General features: G+C 34.9%; 1 protein-coding gene across 2 annotated transcripts in view; it reads right to left on the minus strand.

Moving 5' to 3' along the window:
• Positions 1-8912: 8912 nt before the first annotated feature.
• The window catches only part of LOC127874375 (hemocyte protein-glutamine gamma-glutamyltransferase-like), a 30647-nt gene continuing 25716 nt past the window's right edge, over positions 8913-13843 (minus strand). For both annotated transcript variants that reach the window (XM_052418647.1, XM_052418648.1), the window contains 3 exons: positions 13016-13176; positions 12185-12321; positions 8913-11761 (listed from right to left, as the gene is read on the minus strand). In XM_052418647.1, the coding sequence (XP_052274607.1) occupies positions 11623-11761; positions 12185-12321; positions 13016-13176 (437 nt within the window). In that variant the 3' untranslated portion in view covers positions 8913-11622. The remainder of the gene's footprint in view (positions 11762-12184; positions 12322-13015; positions 13177-13843) is intronic.

Raw genomic sequence — 13843 nt, forward strand, 5'->3', positions numbered from 1 at the left:
TATATATATAGTATATTATAGTTTATTATTTCTTTGAAAATTAGGGTGTATAGGTATGAAGCACAGAAAACAGAATACATGTACTACATTATTGTTCCGTCAAATGTCTGGCTCATCACGAATAAGAGGCTTCACCAGCCTTGTGTTGTTTTTTTCTAATCCGTACCTTATATATCTCTAAAGAATAAGAAAGTTATCTGTTATTCTTTATAAAAACCTATAAGATAATTAGCCTGAAATACTGGTGTTTTTTCCTCATCAAATACAGAAAACCAGAATTGCATAGCTCACTGTAAGAAACCCATTTCCATATTAACCTATCAATAAAGCGTATTTCAATATAATGCTTTGTTTATGTTTCAGAATTGATATATCCTTCACAGCGTTCGTTACTTCCAACTTTGTTGAGTTGTATAATAAAATGTAACAATAATATTTCATGGATGTGGTGTTCTGGTGGTTTCTATTGCACTCACTGATTGTATAAAATTGTATCAACTCGTGCGATACAACGGCTGGGAACAAAGCAGTCATTTAATATTTCCTATATATTAAATTATAAATACATATTTACCACTTAAACGGGCACAGATTTTGACATGTTTTAAAACTTGTCATTAAATGCTCTATAATGATAAATGTAAAATGCGCCAGTACAAAATCAAGAATCAAATTTAAAAAAGAAAAAAAAAGTAACCATCAGCAGTAAATTTTACAATTTACCTAAACGTTTAAGGGCCCCTTTAAAAATAAAATAACAAACGCACCACTGGGTCCTGCTATTCACCTAGCTACTTTGTACTTTACAATGTTTTAAGCAAGTAAATATTGCCCAAGGAGTGAATATTTTATCATTTTGTAAGAGGAAAACATTTCCCCTTGGAGAATTTGTAACTGCAAATATTCAGTGTAACCCTACATTCGAGGAGACAACAACAACACAAGGAGACAACAACAACACAATTCTTATATGAAATTATTCTCGATTTGATAAATACGGTATAGTATGGTTTAATACGTGTTATTTAGAAGAGAGATTATGGTAATGGTTTAGCGCGAATAATGCACGGGTTTTGTGTGCATGTTTAAGCGCGAAAGCGCACGAGTTTTTCGTTTTGGGGTATATATGATTTGCACATCTATTGAGTCGCCATTCGCGAGTGTATTTGACAGGCAAACGTTATGGAACAAGAAAACGAAAGGGCGGAGGGCAGTTTATCAATAATGACAGAAATTCAGAGCCTGTTGGACAGAAAATTTTCGGACCTTCGAAAGGATTTTCAATTAGAAGCAGAATTGGTTGCAGAACATTCGAGAAAAAAGTTAGACTTGATAGTTCTGTTTCTTTCAATAACATTGGTAACAAAAAGCAATTTGATTTCAATAATGAACTGTTTGACATTGCAAACATGTGTGAGAAGGCTCTTTCTTTAAGAGATGTGTCCAAGGCGGTTGATTTAATGAAGGAACTGAAAGATAAAATTCAGCATCGTAATAAAATAATTAGAATTGCCGACAGTTCATCTGCAGGTTGGAACACTGTCAATGAGTATGAGATGATTGATTATGCATCTGATTCGGATGATGATAGAAAAATTCGTAAGGCAGAGGAAAGAGCGGTTGCAAAAGCTGATAAGCGAAAGAAAGCAATGTTAAATTCCACTGTTAATTATAATGCTTTTCGAAACTCAACATCCTATAGTCAAGCAGGTCGCGGCAGCGGTAGAGGCATTTTCATGGGGCGGCGTTTCGACCAGCTGGGAGAAGTCGTGTGTTACAAGTGTGGCAATGTCGGACACTTCGCTTCCGGTTGTGCGGTCAACGTCGGGGCTTCCGGAAACGTTATCGGTCGAGGACGAAGAGTACCACCACCGTTTTTAATATGGAAAAATCTATTTTTATCCCTGTACAGTGTTAAGAATGGGTAGGTTTTGTCTGGGATTTAAAATGTAGAGTGATTCGAATACCGGAGCGGCGTATTCACAATACTTTAGAGTGTTTAAATAAAGTTCAGTCTTCGCTTGACTACATAACAGCTAGAAATCTTGCTTGCTTGGCGGGTAAAATAATATCGATGTCTCCTGTTTTAGGAAATGTTTGTTTATTGAAAACTAAAGTATTTTACAGATTGATATAAAGCAGGCTAAGTTGGGATTCATATTTAAGTGCGTCCGAGTGTAAAGATGATTTGGAATTTTGACATAATGTGTTGTCTGCTCCTTTTGAGAAACCATTATTCACAGATTATATTCCGGAAGTGTTTTTTTTCTCAGACGCTTCCGATAGAGCGGGTGCAGCAATAATTCAACATAATTCTATTTCACACAGGATGTGGTCTGATGATGAGCGTGGGCAAAGTTCTACGTTCAGAGAACTTAAAGCTATACAATTTTGTTTGTTAAGTTTTTAACCAAAATTAAAGGGTAAATGTGTTTTATGGAACACTGATAGCAAGAACTGTGTTAGTGTAATTGAAAAGGGTAGTACACTGCAAATGCTTCATAATATGGCTTTATATATATATTCTTTATGTGCTGCTAATGCAATTTCTTTGAAAATTGTTTGGTTAAGCAGGACTGAAAACACAGTTGCAGATAGTCTTAGTAGGTTGATAGATTATGATGATTTCGGTATTTCTAAACAGTTCTTCTGTTATATTGATTCATTGTATGGACCTCATGACGTAGATAGATTCGCTTATTCTTACAATCACGTATTACCTAGGTATAATTCTTTATTTTGGACTCCGACAACGGAAGGTGTCGATGCTTTTTTTCGGTAAATTGGTTTAACAACAATAATTGGTTAGTTCCTCCAGTTTATCTTATTCCAAAAGTATTAAATTATTTAAATGAATGCAGAGGACGTGGTACATTGGTTGCGCCATACTGGCCTTCTAGTCCATTTTTCCAATGATTTTTGGTAAAGATACTCATTTATTGTGTGGTATTAAGGATATTTTAATTTTTGATAATCCCAAAGATGTTTATGTGCAGGGTAGAAATACTGAATCAATATTTGGTTCGGAACAATTTACAAGTAAAGTTATGGTTGTTAGGTTGCATTGTGACGTTTAAGTTTATTTGTTTTTGTATTTTTGTTTTGTTATAAAGTATCTGATAATTTATAACTACAGGCATTTTTAAATCGGACAGATGGATACAGGTTGCCGACATGTGCAAAAAAAGTCTCGGTTCACCCACAGGACATGTTCTCAGAAGTAAAAGGGTCTTCTTTTTTGGAGGCAAAGAAAAATCAACCGTCCATCAATACATGTTGAATTTTGAAAAGTTTTGTTTGTGGTGTAAAATTCATAATTTGAAAAGTTTACCAGCCGACCCAGTAACTGTAGCTTTGTATTTAACAGAATGTATAAAGGAGTGCCAAATTAGTAAATCAAAACTTGATATGATTTTTTATTCTATAAATTGGGCTCATACTATTTCCATGGAAATTAACCCTTGTTTTGATCAGTGGCTTAAATTGTGTCTTTCTGGGTGCATTCGGAGAATTGCAAAGCCGGTAGTTAAGAAAGAGCTTATTACATCAGATATATTAAAGAAATTTCATCACACTTTTGTTTCTGAGAGCGATTGTTCTTTGGGGGATTTAAGAGACGTAACAATCTTTTTCTTATCTTATGCTGGTTTTTTCAGGATAAGTGAAATTTTGTCTGTTAAAAGATCAGATGTTGTGTTTTTATATACGCATTGTGAAATTAAAGTTGAAAAGTCAAAAACGGACATTTTAAGAGAAGGTAATACTATTCTGATTGCACAAACTAATACAGACTTATGTCCTGTGAAATTGTTTGAAAAGTATTTGTTTGTTGCAGATATTGCATGTTCATGTACTGATTATGCGTTTAGACCAGTTTATTTGTGTAATGTTAAACACTGTTTCAAATTGATTTCTAATAATAAGCATATTAGTTATTCTTCTATAAATGATAGTTTTAAGAAGAAGTTAAGTCTATTGGGTTATGTTTCTTTTAAATATGGACTTCATTCTTTTTCGTGCTGGTGGAGCATCTATAAGTGCCAATAATAAGACCGTGGATAGACTTTGGCAAAGACATGGTAGATGGAAAAGTGTTTCCACTAAGGACGGATATGTTAAAGATTCTTTGAAAGACAGATTATCGGTGTCGCTAAATTTAGATTTGTGAAAAGTCAATATTAATGTATGTTTGATTTGAAATGTATGATGTGTTGTTCGTAGCACATGTAAAGACACTCTAATATATTATTATATAAATGGTTTGGAAATTCTTTTGAGTATTAGTAAGTTCTGTGTTTGTTTTGTGTGTATGTTCCTTGTGGTCATTGGACCAATTTGTTTACGGCCATTTGGCCTGATTTGGTAAGCCAGTTGGCTTGTATGGTCAGTTGACCGTTTTTTAAAGCAAGGTGATCTGATGTGTGAAAGCCGGTTGGCTTTTGTGAGTTGACCGTATTTTCTTAGAAAGCATGTTCACATGGAATTAACAATCTTTGCAATTTTATATTTTGCAGTGCAGTAACTGGACAGTTCGAATGGTATATTAAGTATTGGAGAACATAAAGGTATGGTTTATGTAGTATGTTATTATTATTATAAGGATTATGATTATGATATTTTTTATTTCCGTTTTAATATTTATCATTAATTTTGTAAATAGTGTTTTATAATATCTGTTTAATTCTCTTGTGCATAATTCGAGTGGTCATTTGACCGTTGATAAAGGCCAGAGTGTGCCTGATGTTGATTAGCCGTTTGGCTTGTGTGGTCATTTGACCGTTTGTGAAGGCCAGAGTGTGCCTGATGTTGATTAGCCGTTTGGCTTGTGCGGTCATTTGACTGTTTGTGAAGGCCAGAGTGTGCCTGATGTTGATTAGCCGTTTGGCTTGTGTGGTCATTTGACCGTTTGTGAAGGCCAGAGTGTGCCTGATGTTGATAAGCCAGTTGGCTTGTGCGGTCATTTGACTGTTTGTGAAGGCCAGAGTGTGCCTGATGTTGATTAGCCGTTTGGCTTGTGTGGTCATTTGACCGTTTGTAAAAAAATGTCATGCATTTATATATTTCTCGGAATACTTATGATTTATCAACATTCTTTTAAGGTGCTTTATGGATTTTATGGTTTGAGTGATTCGTTTGTTTCTTGTTGATGTCCGGGGCGTGTGCGGGATGCTTTTGATGCTTGTTTGTTATGTTAATTTGCGCAATGAAATTGATAATGTTTGATTTACATTTTTAGCTCATCTATTTTTTGAAAAAAAATTATGAGCTATTGTCATCACCTTGGCGTCGGCGTCGGCGTCGGCGTTGGCGTTGGCGTCGGCGTCCGGTTAAGTTTTGCGTTTAGGTCCACTTTTCTCAGAAAGTATCAATGCTATTGCATTCAAACTTGGTACACTTACTTACTATCATTAGGGGACTGGGCAGGCAAAGTTAGATAACTCTGGCGTGCATTTTGACACAATTATGTGCCCTTTTTATACTTAAAAAATTGAAAATTTTGGTTAAGTTTTGCGTTTAGTTCCACTTTTCTCAGTAAGTATCAATGCTATTGCATTCAAACTTGGTACACTTACTTACTATCATGAGGGGACTGGGCAGGCAAAGTTAGATAACTCTGGCATGCATTTTGACAGAATTATGTGCCCTTTTTATACTTAGAAAATTGACAATTTTGGTTAAGTTTTGTGTTTAGGTCCATTTTATTCCTTAAGCATCAAAGCTATTGCTTTCATACTTGCAACACTTACTAACTATCATAAGGGGACTGTGCAGGCAAAGTAATGTAACTCTGACTGGCATTTTGACAGAATTATGTGCCCTTTTTATACTTAGAAAATTGAAAATTTGATTAAGTTTTGTGTTTAGGTCCACTTTATTCCTACAGTATCAAAGCTATTGCTTTCATACTTGCAAGATTTATGAACTATCATAAGGGGACGGTGCAGGCAAAGTTATGTAGCTCTGACTGGCATTTGGACGGAATTATGGGCCCTTTATACTTAGAAAATTTAAAATTTGGTTAAGATTTATGTTTTGGTCCACTTTACCCCTAAAGTATCATAGATATTGCTTTCATACTTGGAACACTCACAAACTATCATAAGGGTACAGTAAAAGGACAAGTTGCATAACTCTGGTTGTCATTGTTATGGAATTATGGCCCTTTTTTGACTTAGTAACTTTTAATATATGGTTAAATTTTGTGTTTCGATCCACTCGAAGTATCAAGGCTATTGCTTTCAAACTTCAAATACTTACATGCTATCATGAGGTTACTGTACCTGGCAACTTGAATTTTACTTTGAACTTTGAATGACCTTGACTCTCAAGGTCAAATTATTAAATTTTGCTAGAATTGCCATAACTTCTTTATTTATGATTAGATTTGATTGATACTTTGATGAAACTACTCTTACCTGACATACCACAATAGACTTCACCCAAACCATCCCCCGTGTCCTCCCCCCCTCCCCCTCCCCCCCCCTAATTTTTTTTTTTTTTTTTTTTTTAAGATCATCTCACAAATGACCACCACACCCTCACACTATACCCCCACCCCCCCCACCCCCCCCCCCAATTTTTTTTTTTGATTTTTTTTTTATTTTTTTTTTATTTTTTAAGATCATCTCACAAATTATCACCACACCCTCACACTATACCCCCCCCCCATTTTTTTTTTAAACGGTTATGTTTGAAATACCGTCCAACCATCGCACCCAAACCCCCCCCCCCGATTTTTTTTTTTTTTATTCGCTTTTTTGGAAGATAATGTAATAAATGTCCACAACCCCACACTATACACCCCTCTTCACTCCACTCCTCCCTCCTTTGTGATTGAAAATGAGAGTCCCTTCACCTTTAAAAAGAAAATAGATGAGCGGTCTGCACCCGCAAGGCGGTGCTCTTGTTTACTAAAGAATACTTAATGTTTACAGTATAATAATAGCTGCTTATTTGTTGATTTCTCTAAAATAAGAGGTTTCGGGAGGTGATGAAGGCACCTAGACACCGGTCTCGAGCCATGGGTCCTCATACGACCCCCTGCCATTAAAAGAAAAAATAAGAAAAAAAAATTGCAGTAGGGTTGCGTATCCCGCTCGCGGATTTACCTGAATCGTTTATTCCTACTGATTATTGTATGGGGTGTACGTGAAGTCATGTACACTTCTCTTGATTGGTGGTGGTGGATGAATCTTGCAGATATTAGCAGCTTCTTTGAACAAATTAATGTTTCACATTTGTTAATTTATAATATTTAAGCAAGTAAGCGTGATTGATGGGCATTGGGGGCGTCCTGTGTGCACTTTGGGCATCGGCGGGGATCAGTTTTTTTCAAACAGTTACTATTTATTTGAGTTATATACTTGACGTCTAATTGTTATGAATAAATTTGCACTTTTGCACATGACACACATATGCGTGTGAAGTATTCATAATTACATGCCCTACAGCATTTAAATAGTATCGTTTCAGTTCTTTATACACCTGAACAAAGATATTTCACCGTTTCCAGTCGTCTCGAGACTCATCAAGTGAGCGGTGCCGTTGAGGTATATATCCATTGCACATATAACACATACGGGCGTCAGAAGAATTGTTTTTGCATTTATATGTTAAAAGTCCTGTCAAATAAAAGCACTCACTCCTATTTTGTCTTTGGTTTATTATTTGTATGATAATGATAATGATGATGATATGGGTTATAAAGATGATGAGATTTTAATAGTATTTTGAGAATAGAGAATAATAAATTTACTCATAACTATGAGTAAATTTAATTTTGTTGCCCATATCGCGAACGCAGTTGATTTCTTAAAACGAAAGAACATAAATGCGCTGTATCGGTTAAGTGTTGATAGTTCATTATTGAACCGAAATATCCGATATTTTGTCGCTGTATACACCTTCCATGAGGACTGCGTGTTACTCGGGTCCTAATGCCACAGTGAAAAGACGTTGCCATGGATGGAACGCGCTCATCGGAGCTATTTTGTTTGCGAATGCAGAATCTGTATGCAAACAGATTAAATGCAGTAATGGACTACATTATTTAGTATACGTACATTATGTTACCTATGGGTCCATTGTGTCACACCGGTCTTACTGACAATAACGTAGTGACGTCACCATCTAGGGAGGCGGAAAACTACAACAGGCGAGGCATGGTATGGTATTGCGCAAGGGGGGGGGGGGGTAGAGGGTTAGGGTAAGGGTCAGGGTTAGTGTTAGGGGTCGGGTTAGGGTTTGGTTTAGCCTAAACCCAACCCTAACCCAAACCCGACCCCTTACCCTAACCCTTTTTTTGGGTTATCACCCCTGACCATGCCTCGCCCGTTGTAGTTTTCCGCCTTCCCACCATCTATGTATTGAATGCCTTTGGGGCAAATTGCAGAAGGCAATCCCAACAACCCTCGAGTAAGTATTTGATTTTAGTACAGCTGTTAAACTTGGTCGCTTTATTCACGTCAGCGGGGCTCTCTGTCGGTCGTTTGATCTCGGCAGTGTTAGATACATTTTCAGGGAATTTAAAAAGTATAACATAGACGTATCTATTGATAAGTCAAGTGGTCACATGAATGTGCCAACTAGTGGAGAAATATTTATCAATTATATTATGATGTTTGTTTCTGCACAAAACTTCCAGGTGTCATAAATTCGACATTTATAAGGCTAAACAAATACATACATGTAAAATGAAAGCATATAATATTTTTCTCTCTAATAAATATTCACCATTTGGGGCACTTTTAACTGAATGATTTTAAAATAAGTTATAACATAATATTTCTTAATTGTGATCGGTTTGTATGAGATAGAAAGAGAGAGAGGAGCAGGAGGAGGAGGAGGAGAGAGAAATAACTAAATGTGTTATCCGATACGACACTCACCAATAGTTAAAGCAAATAAACAAATACATATAGCTCTGTTTATTTCGAAACAATTATAAATGCACCTAGCAGCCGTAAACAACATAATGAATACATGTACACACAGAACATTCTGGTACTGTGTGCTGGAGAAACACAGTTCTACATAAATTGTTGAACAATAATACTGTATAATTATATAAAGCTGATACAATTTCATACGCATTCACACACAATAAATAAGCGAATTCTGAATTCGAGAAAATAAGATATTACTGTGAAACCATTTTATATCGTCAGGCATTAATTTTCGTATATTTCGTCAGTCGACCGATTGACGAATTCAAGATCCATACGAACAATAATGTCCCATATTTGAACAAATTAAGACTGAATTATCAAAGGCATGAGGCACTAAAATCCAACGCTATCCACGCATTCATACTCTGTCTGTTACGTAATCAAGATAAATCCGGGTTTGACACAAAATGGTGGAGATCACACAGTGTACTTAACTTACACGTGACATTTCTCTAAAACGCGTAAGCAGTACAGCTGTATCGACTTCGTTTAGGTAGAATTGTAAAGATAAGCGCTAATTGTTAACAACTTAATTACCCATTGTCTGTAGTGTGTTTTTCAGTGTTGTTGCATAAGATTATACAGCCTCCACGCACCGAATTAGATCAGGATCAAAAACAATAAACAAAATTAAAAGACGGTGATATATATACTTACCGTTTATATGCTCCGCATTGATTACAAATAAGTACAGAACATTTTGATTTGTGTTTGGTTGTTTGCGTTGAACTACAATACAAGTGTAAAAGTAGCTTGTGCTTCGTTTTATGGGCTATCGATCTTTCTAATCATCGACATCTTTTGCAAGTTTTACGATACATGTTTCAAATAATTGTTACTTGTAGCAATTGAAAACGTAACAGGTAAAGAGGAATTAGCAATCATGACTATTAGTTCCATCCAAAAGTACGGAAATTGTTTTCAAAAATTAAGTTTTATTTTTGCGCGATTTCCAGGAAATCCCCGGAAAGCACGCGTTTCGAATGACTGAGTATGACGCAATACAACATTTCTTTGTATCCTATTGCATTCAATCTAATTTAAACTCACTCGTCCATTGGTTGTTACAATTAAATCTGAACTTTGCCCTATGAAACCGCTGTCCCATAATGCACTGTTAATTTAACACTTCCGAAAATTATTGTACTTAAAGTGATCAAATATTTACGATGCTAAACTCTTGAAACTTTATTGAAAACTGACCAAACCGTTTGCTAACACTTATTTTAACCAATAATCTTCGCACCTTCTCTTATTTTCGCCGATAAAGGTAAGATTGTTTTATAGGTTGGCCATGATAATAAATGAATAGGACCAATTGGCAACTGACTTCACTAAACCCGGGTTTCAAACACTCGTAAACGGTTATTCGGTCCCACTAATCCGCTAATCATAATAATGATACACTAATGGGGGCAAATTACTGGTCACCTGATAACAAAAGACTAGTATATTGACATGTGACAAACAGGCCCCACCACCTGCAAGTGAATCTCAAATGTCCTTCATCTTTCTTCACTACGAATTTTTGCAACCGCGATTTATTTCGGACAAACATACCGGATATTGACTGAAGCATTTTTTTTCAAAGTCAGGAATTGGCGAATTTAAGTGCTGACGAAAACGTCATTGTTATAAAAATGACGAAATTTAGTGCTGGCTAAAATAAATGATTTCACAGTAATTAAGCTTTACTGGCACACATTACATAAAGTTAAAATAACACTAATGAAAAATGTCGGTTCACTAAAATTACTATAATGAAAAGGCGTAAAAAAAATGAAAACATAGTAGATATCTTTTATTATATCAAAATGACAAATCACAAACAAAAATAATAACAACAACTAAAACAAATCACGTTTAGCGCGATTGGGGTTGCAAAACGACTTGAATCAAATTGACTTGAAAAACTGTGTACCTAAAAAACACATTTAGTTAGATTTTTATTATTAAAGTGTATATAAATAAACACATAAATAAAAAATACATTTTGTTTTGGGCGGTCTTTTATTAATATGGAATCGATAAAATCATGAACAGCAGTCTCAACTAGCGAACTTTTGATTGTAATTTATATATAATCAATGATTCGGATTTTTTTTAAGTATTGAAGCAATTTGAAAACCAACGTACAACGTGGCACGTAGTGATAATATAAGTAGTGATATAATTTGGCAGTGAGTAATTGTCAATGACAGCACGCTTATGACCGCTTAACGATCACCATTCACTGCATAATACAAATCGGTTCTCGTCAATTTTATGGAATAAAATTTGGCATGCGATTTATTATCACAACTTAATTATGACGCATATTTTTATAACCACAAATGAGTTTTCATAATTAATTACCCTTAACTAATACGTATTACCTCAAATGAAAACAACAACACATTTCCAGCACACTTCACATGAGCTTTATATCTAAATGTTTGAAAGCTACTCGGCTCTATCCTGCGTCAGAATTGTATAGGCTACAGCTACATGCTGCATAGGTGTATATATAATGGAACGCAGATAAATATTGTCCAAACCATATATGAACATTTACAAAGAACATATAATTGATGCACAAAAATACGCAAAACCAAAATTGGCGATTAATTAAAATTTGGATTGTCATCTACACCGCGTTTTATTTCGTTGTACCGCGCATACTCTGTTTCCACTACTATGCTACGGTGACCGGATGTGACGTGGTAATTGCGGAAATCTGTCTGCAGTTGAAGTACACAACAATCTCCTTGGCGCCTACCTTTACTGGCGTCATCTTAAACGTCCCCAGGAACGTCTTCTTGGCGTCAATGTTACTGGAAAATAGTGTAAGAGTGTGCATATCTATACTAACAGAAGACAACTTCCAGTTAGAATGTTGTTTTCTTTCAATATATATGGTTTCATGTTTTACTATATTATTTTGATTCCACTCGAGAATATATTATCTTGCTGAGGTTTATACAGAGAAATACTATAAAAATTCTAAAAACTAGGAATTGTATTAATTATTTTTTAATATATGTTTGGCTTAAACCTGTTTATTTAATCATACAAACGAACAACAAACACAAATTTTATATTAAGGGCTGATCGAGTTATTAGACAGATAAAACAACAAATTAAAAATATTCCTTATATGCAGCGAACTCATAATGTTGTTTAATTTCAAATATCAGGAAAAGGCAGACATTAAGCAAACACAGTGTATTAAAATAAGAAACATATTTCGTGCATACTTTTGTGCGTAGACGACAGGTTTCTGAATACCCGGTCCCTCAACGCGCAGCTCGCATTGGGTCAAGGTCACCGGAAGGGGATTCTCAAACGATACCTCAACCGAGAAACTGTCCCCGACCTTGACAGCGTCCGGCGCCTGTACGGTGGAGAAACAATACATCGTGAAGAAGGTTTATTTTCTTTCTCGATAACAATTTAACCTCTATCCGTGAATAACGTCATACACAAATACACTGAAAAGTTTAACTTAGTTCAAAGACCATTAAATAATTTTTTACCAACCGTATATAACGAATTGATTAGTACACGTAATTCAATGCATTCGTTGACCAATCACGTGTTCATTGTTGTATTGGTAAATATCACATGTTTGAATAATTATGAGAGAAGAGTCTAGAATAAAATAAAATATAATATAATATAATATAATATAATAGAGACAAACAACAGACAGGTGTGGCCATGAATTTGTGTCTACTGGTTAATTGTGATCACTGTATTAGTTTATAAAAACTAAAACATACTATTTTGAATATGTCTCGCTTTACTTTGGAAATGTCACTTAACAAAAGTGTTTATTTAAATTGAGGTTTGTTTCATTATTTATTTGGAAACGTTCTCCACTAAAGGACCTGTAAACAATCCCAAATGGCTGGCCATACGTTGTCTTACATTGAAAAAAAAAGACTCAACGAAGTACTTATTTAGAAATGCCAGATTTGGTTTTACCATATATTTACTTCTGAAATCAATGATATTTATTTTGAAAATTAACACGTAATATGATATAAGTTTAAATTCCCCCAAATCCCTCATCATAAGTCTCTCACCTTGATGTTAAGGTGCGGTTTGCGCAGGCGCAATTCGTCCTGGATCACACAGTGTTGCCTCGTTTCCTTGACGATACAGACACACGAGATCTTGCACAGGCAGTGGTCTGCTAGGTCGTCCAGGTACTGGGTCGCTGGCACGCTGTACTCCATGCTCTTCGCTGTGGCAATGACATTTTTAAAGATAAACGATCGTTAATAAAGCAAAAACATATTGCTACTCTATTTTACCATTCAACGATGATTAAGACGCCATAAAAGTACTATTATCAAGTATAACCTAAATTATTATTGAATCCGTATTAAGTTGTTTGAAACGTTTAAATACAGACAAATCTTCAAATTATTTAATGTAATAATTACTTAGTCACCATAGTATAACACAATATATAATATTGATACTAACAAACAAGCAGCCCATTTATATATTTTTATAGCAATATATATATATATATATATATATATATATATATATATATATATATATATATATATATATATATATATATATATATATATATATATATATATATATAATATATATAATTTATATTTGACTTAACACAGTTATGCATAGCGCCTAGAATAAAAGGCCTTGACAAACAGCGTAGACCTAGATGAGACGCCGCATGATGCGCCGTCTCATCAGGGTCTGCGCTGTTTGCTTAAAGGAATTTCTGTAATAAATATTCTAAATATAGAAATACAAATAATAGACATCCCTAATTTTGGAAATAAATTGATCAAATTTAGAAGGATGGGAGAGTCCACTATGCATAAATGGGTTAAATATGCATATACACAGACACCGTCAATTAGAAACCGTGT

The sequence above is a fragment of the Dreissena polymorpha genome, chromosome 3 (genome assembly GCF_020536995.1).
Source record: "Dreissena polymorpha isolate Duluth1 chromosome 3, UMN_Dpol_1.0, whole genome shotgun sequence".
In the NCBI taxonomy this organism is placed as follows: Eukaryota; Metazoa; Mollusca; class Bivalvia; order Myida; family Dreissenidae; genus Dreissena; species Dreissena polymorpha.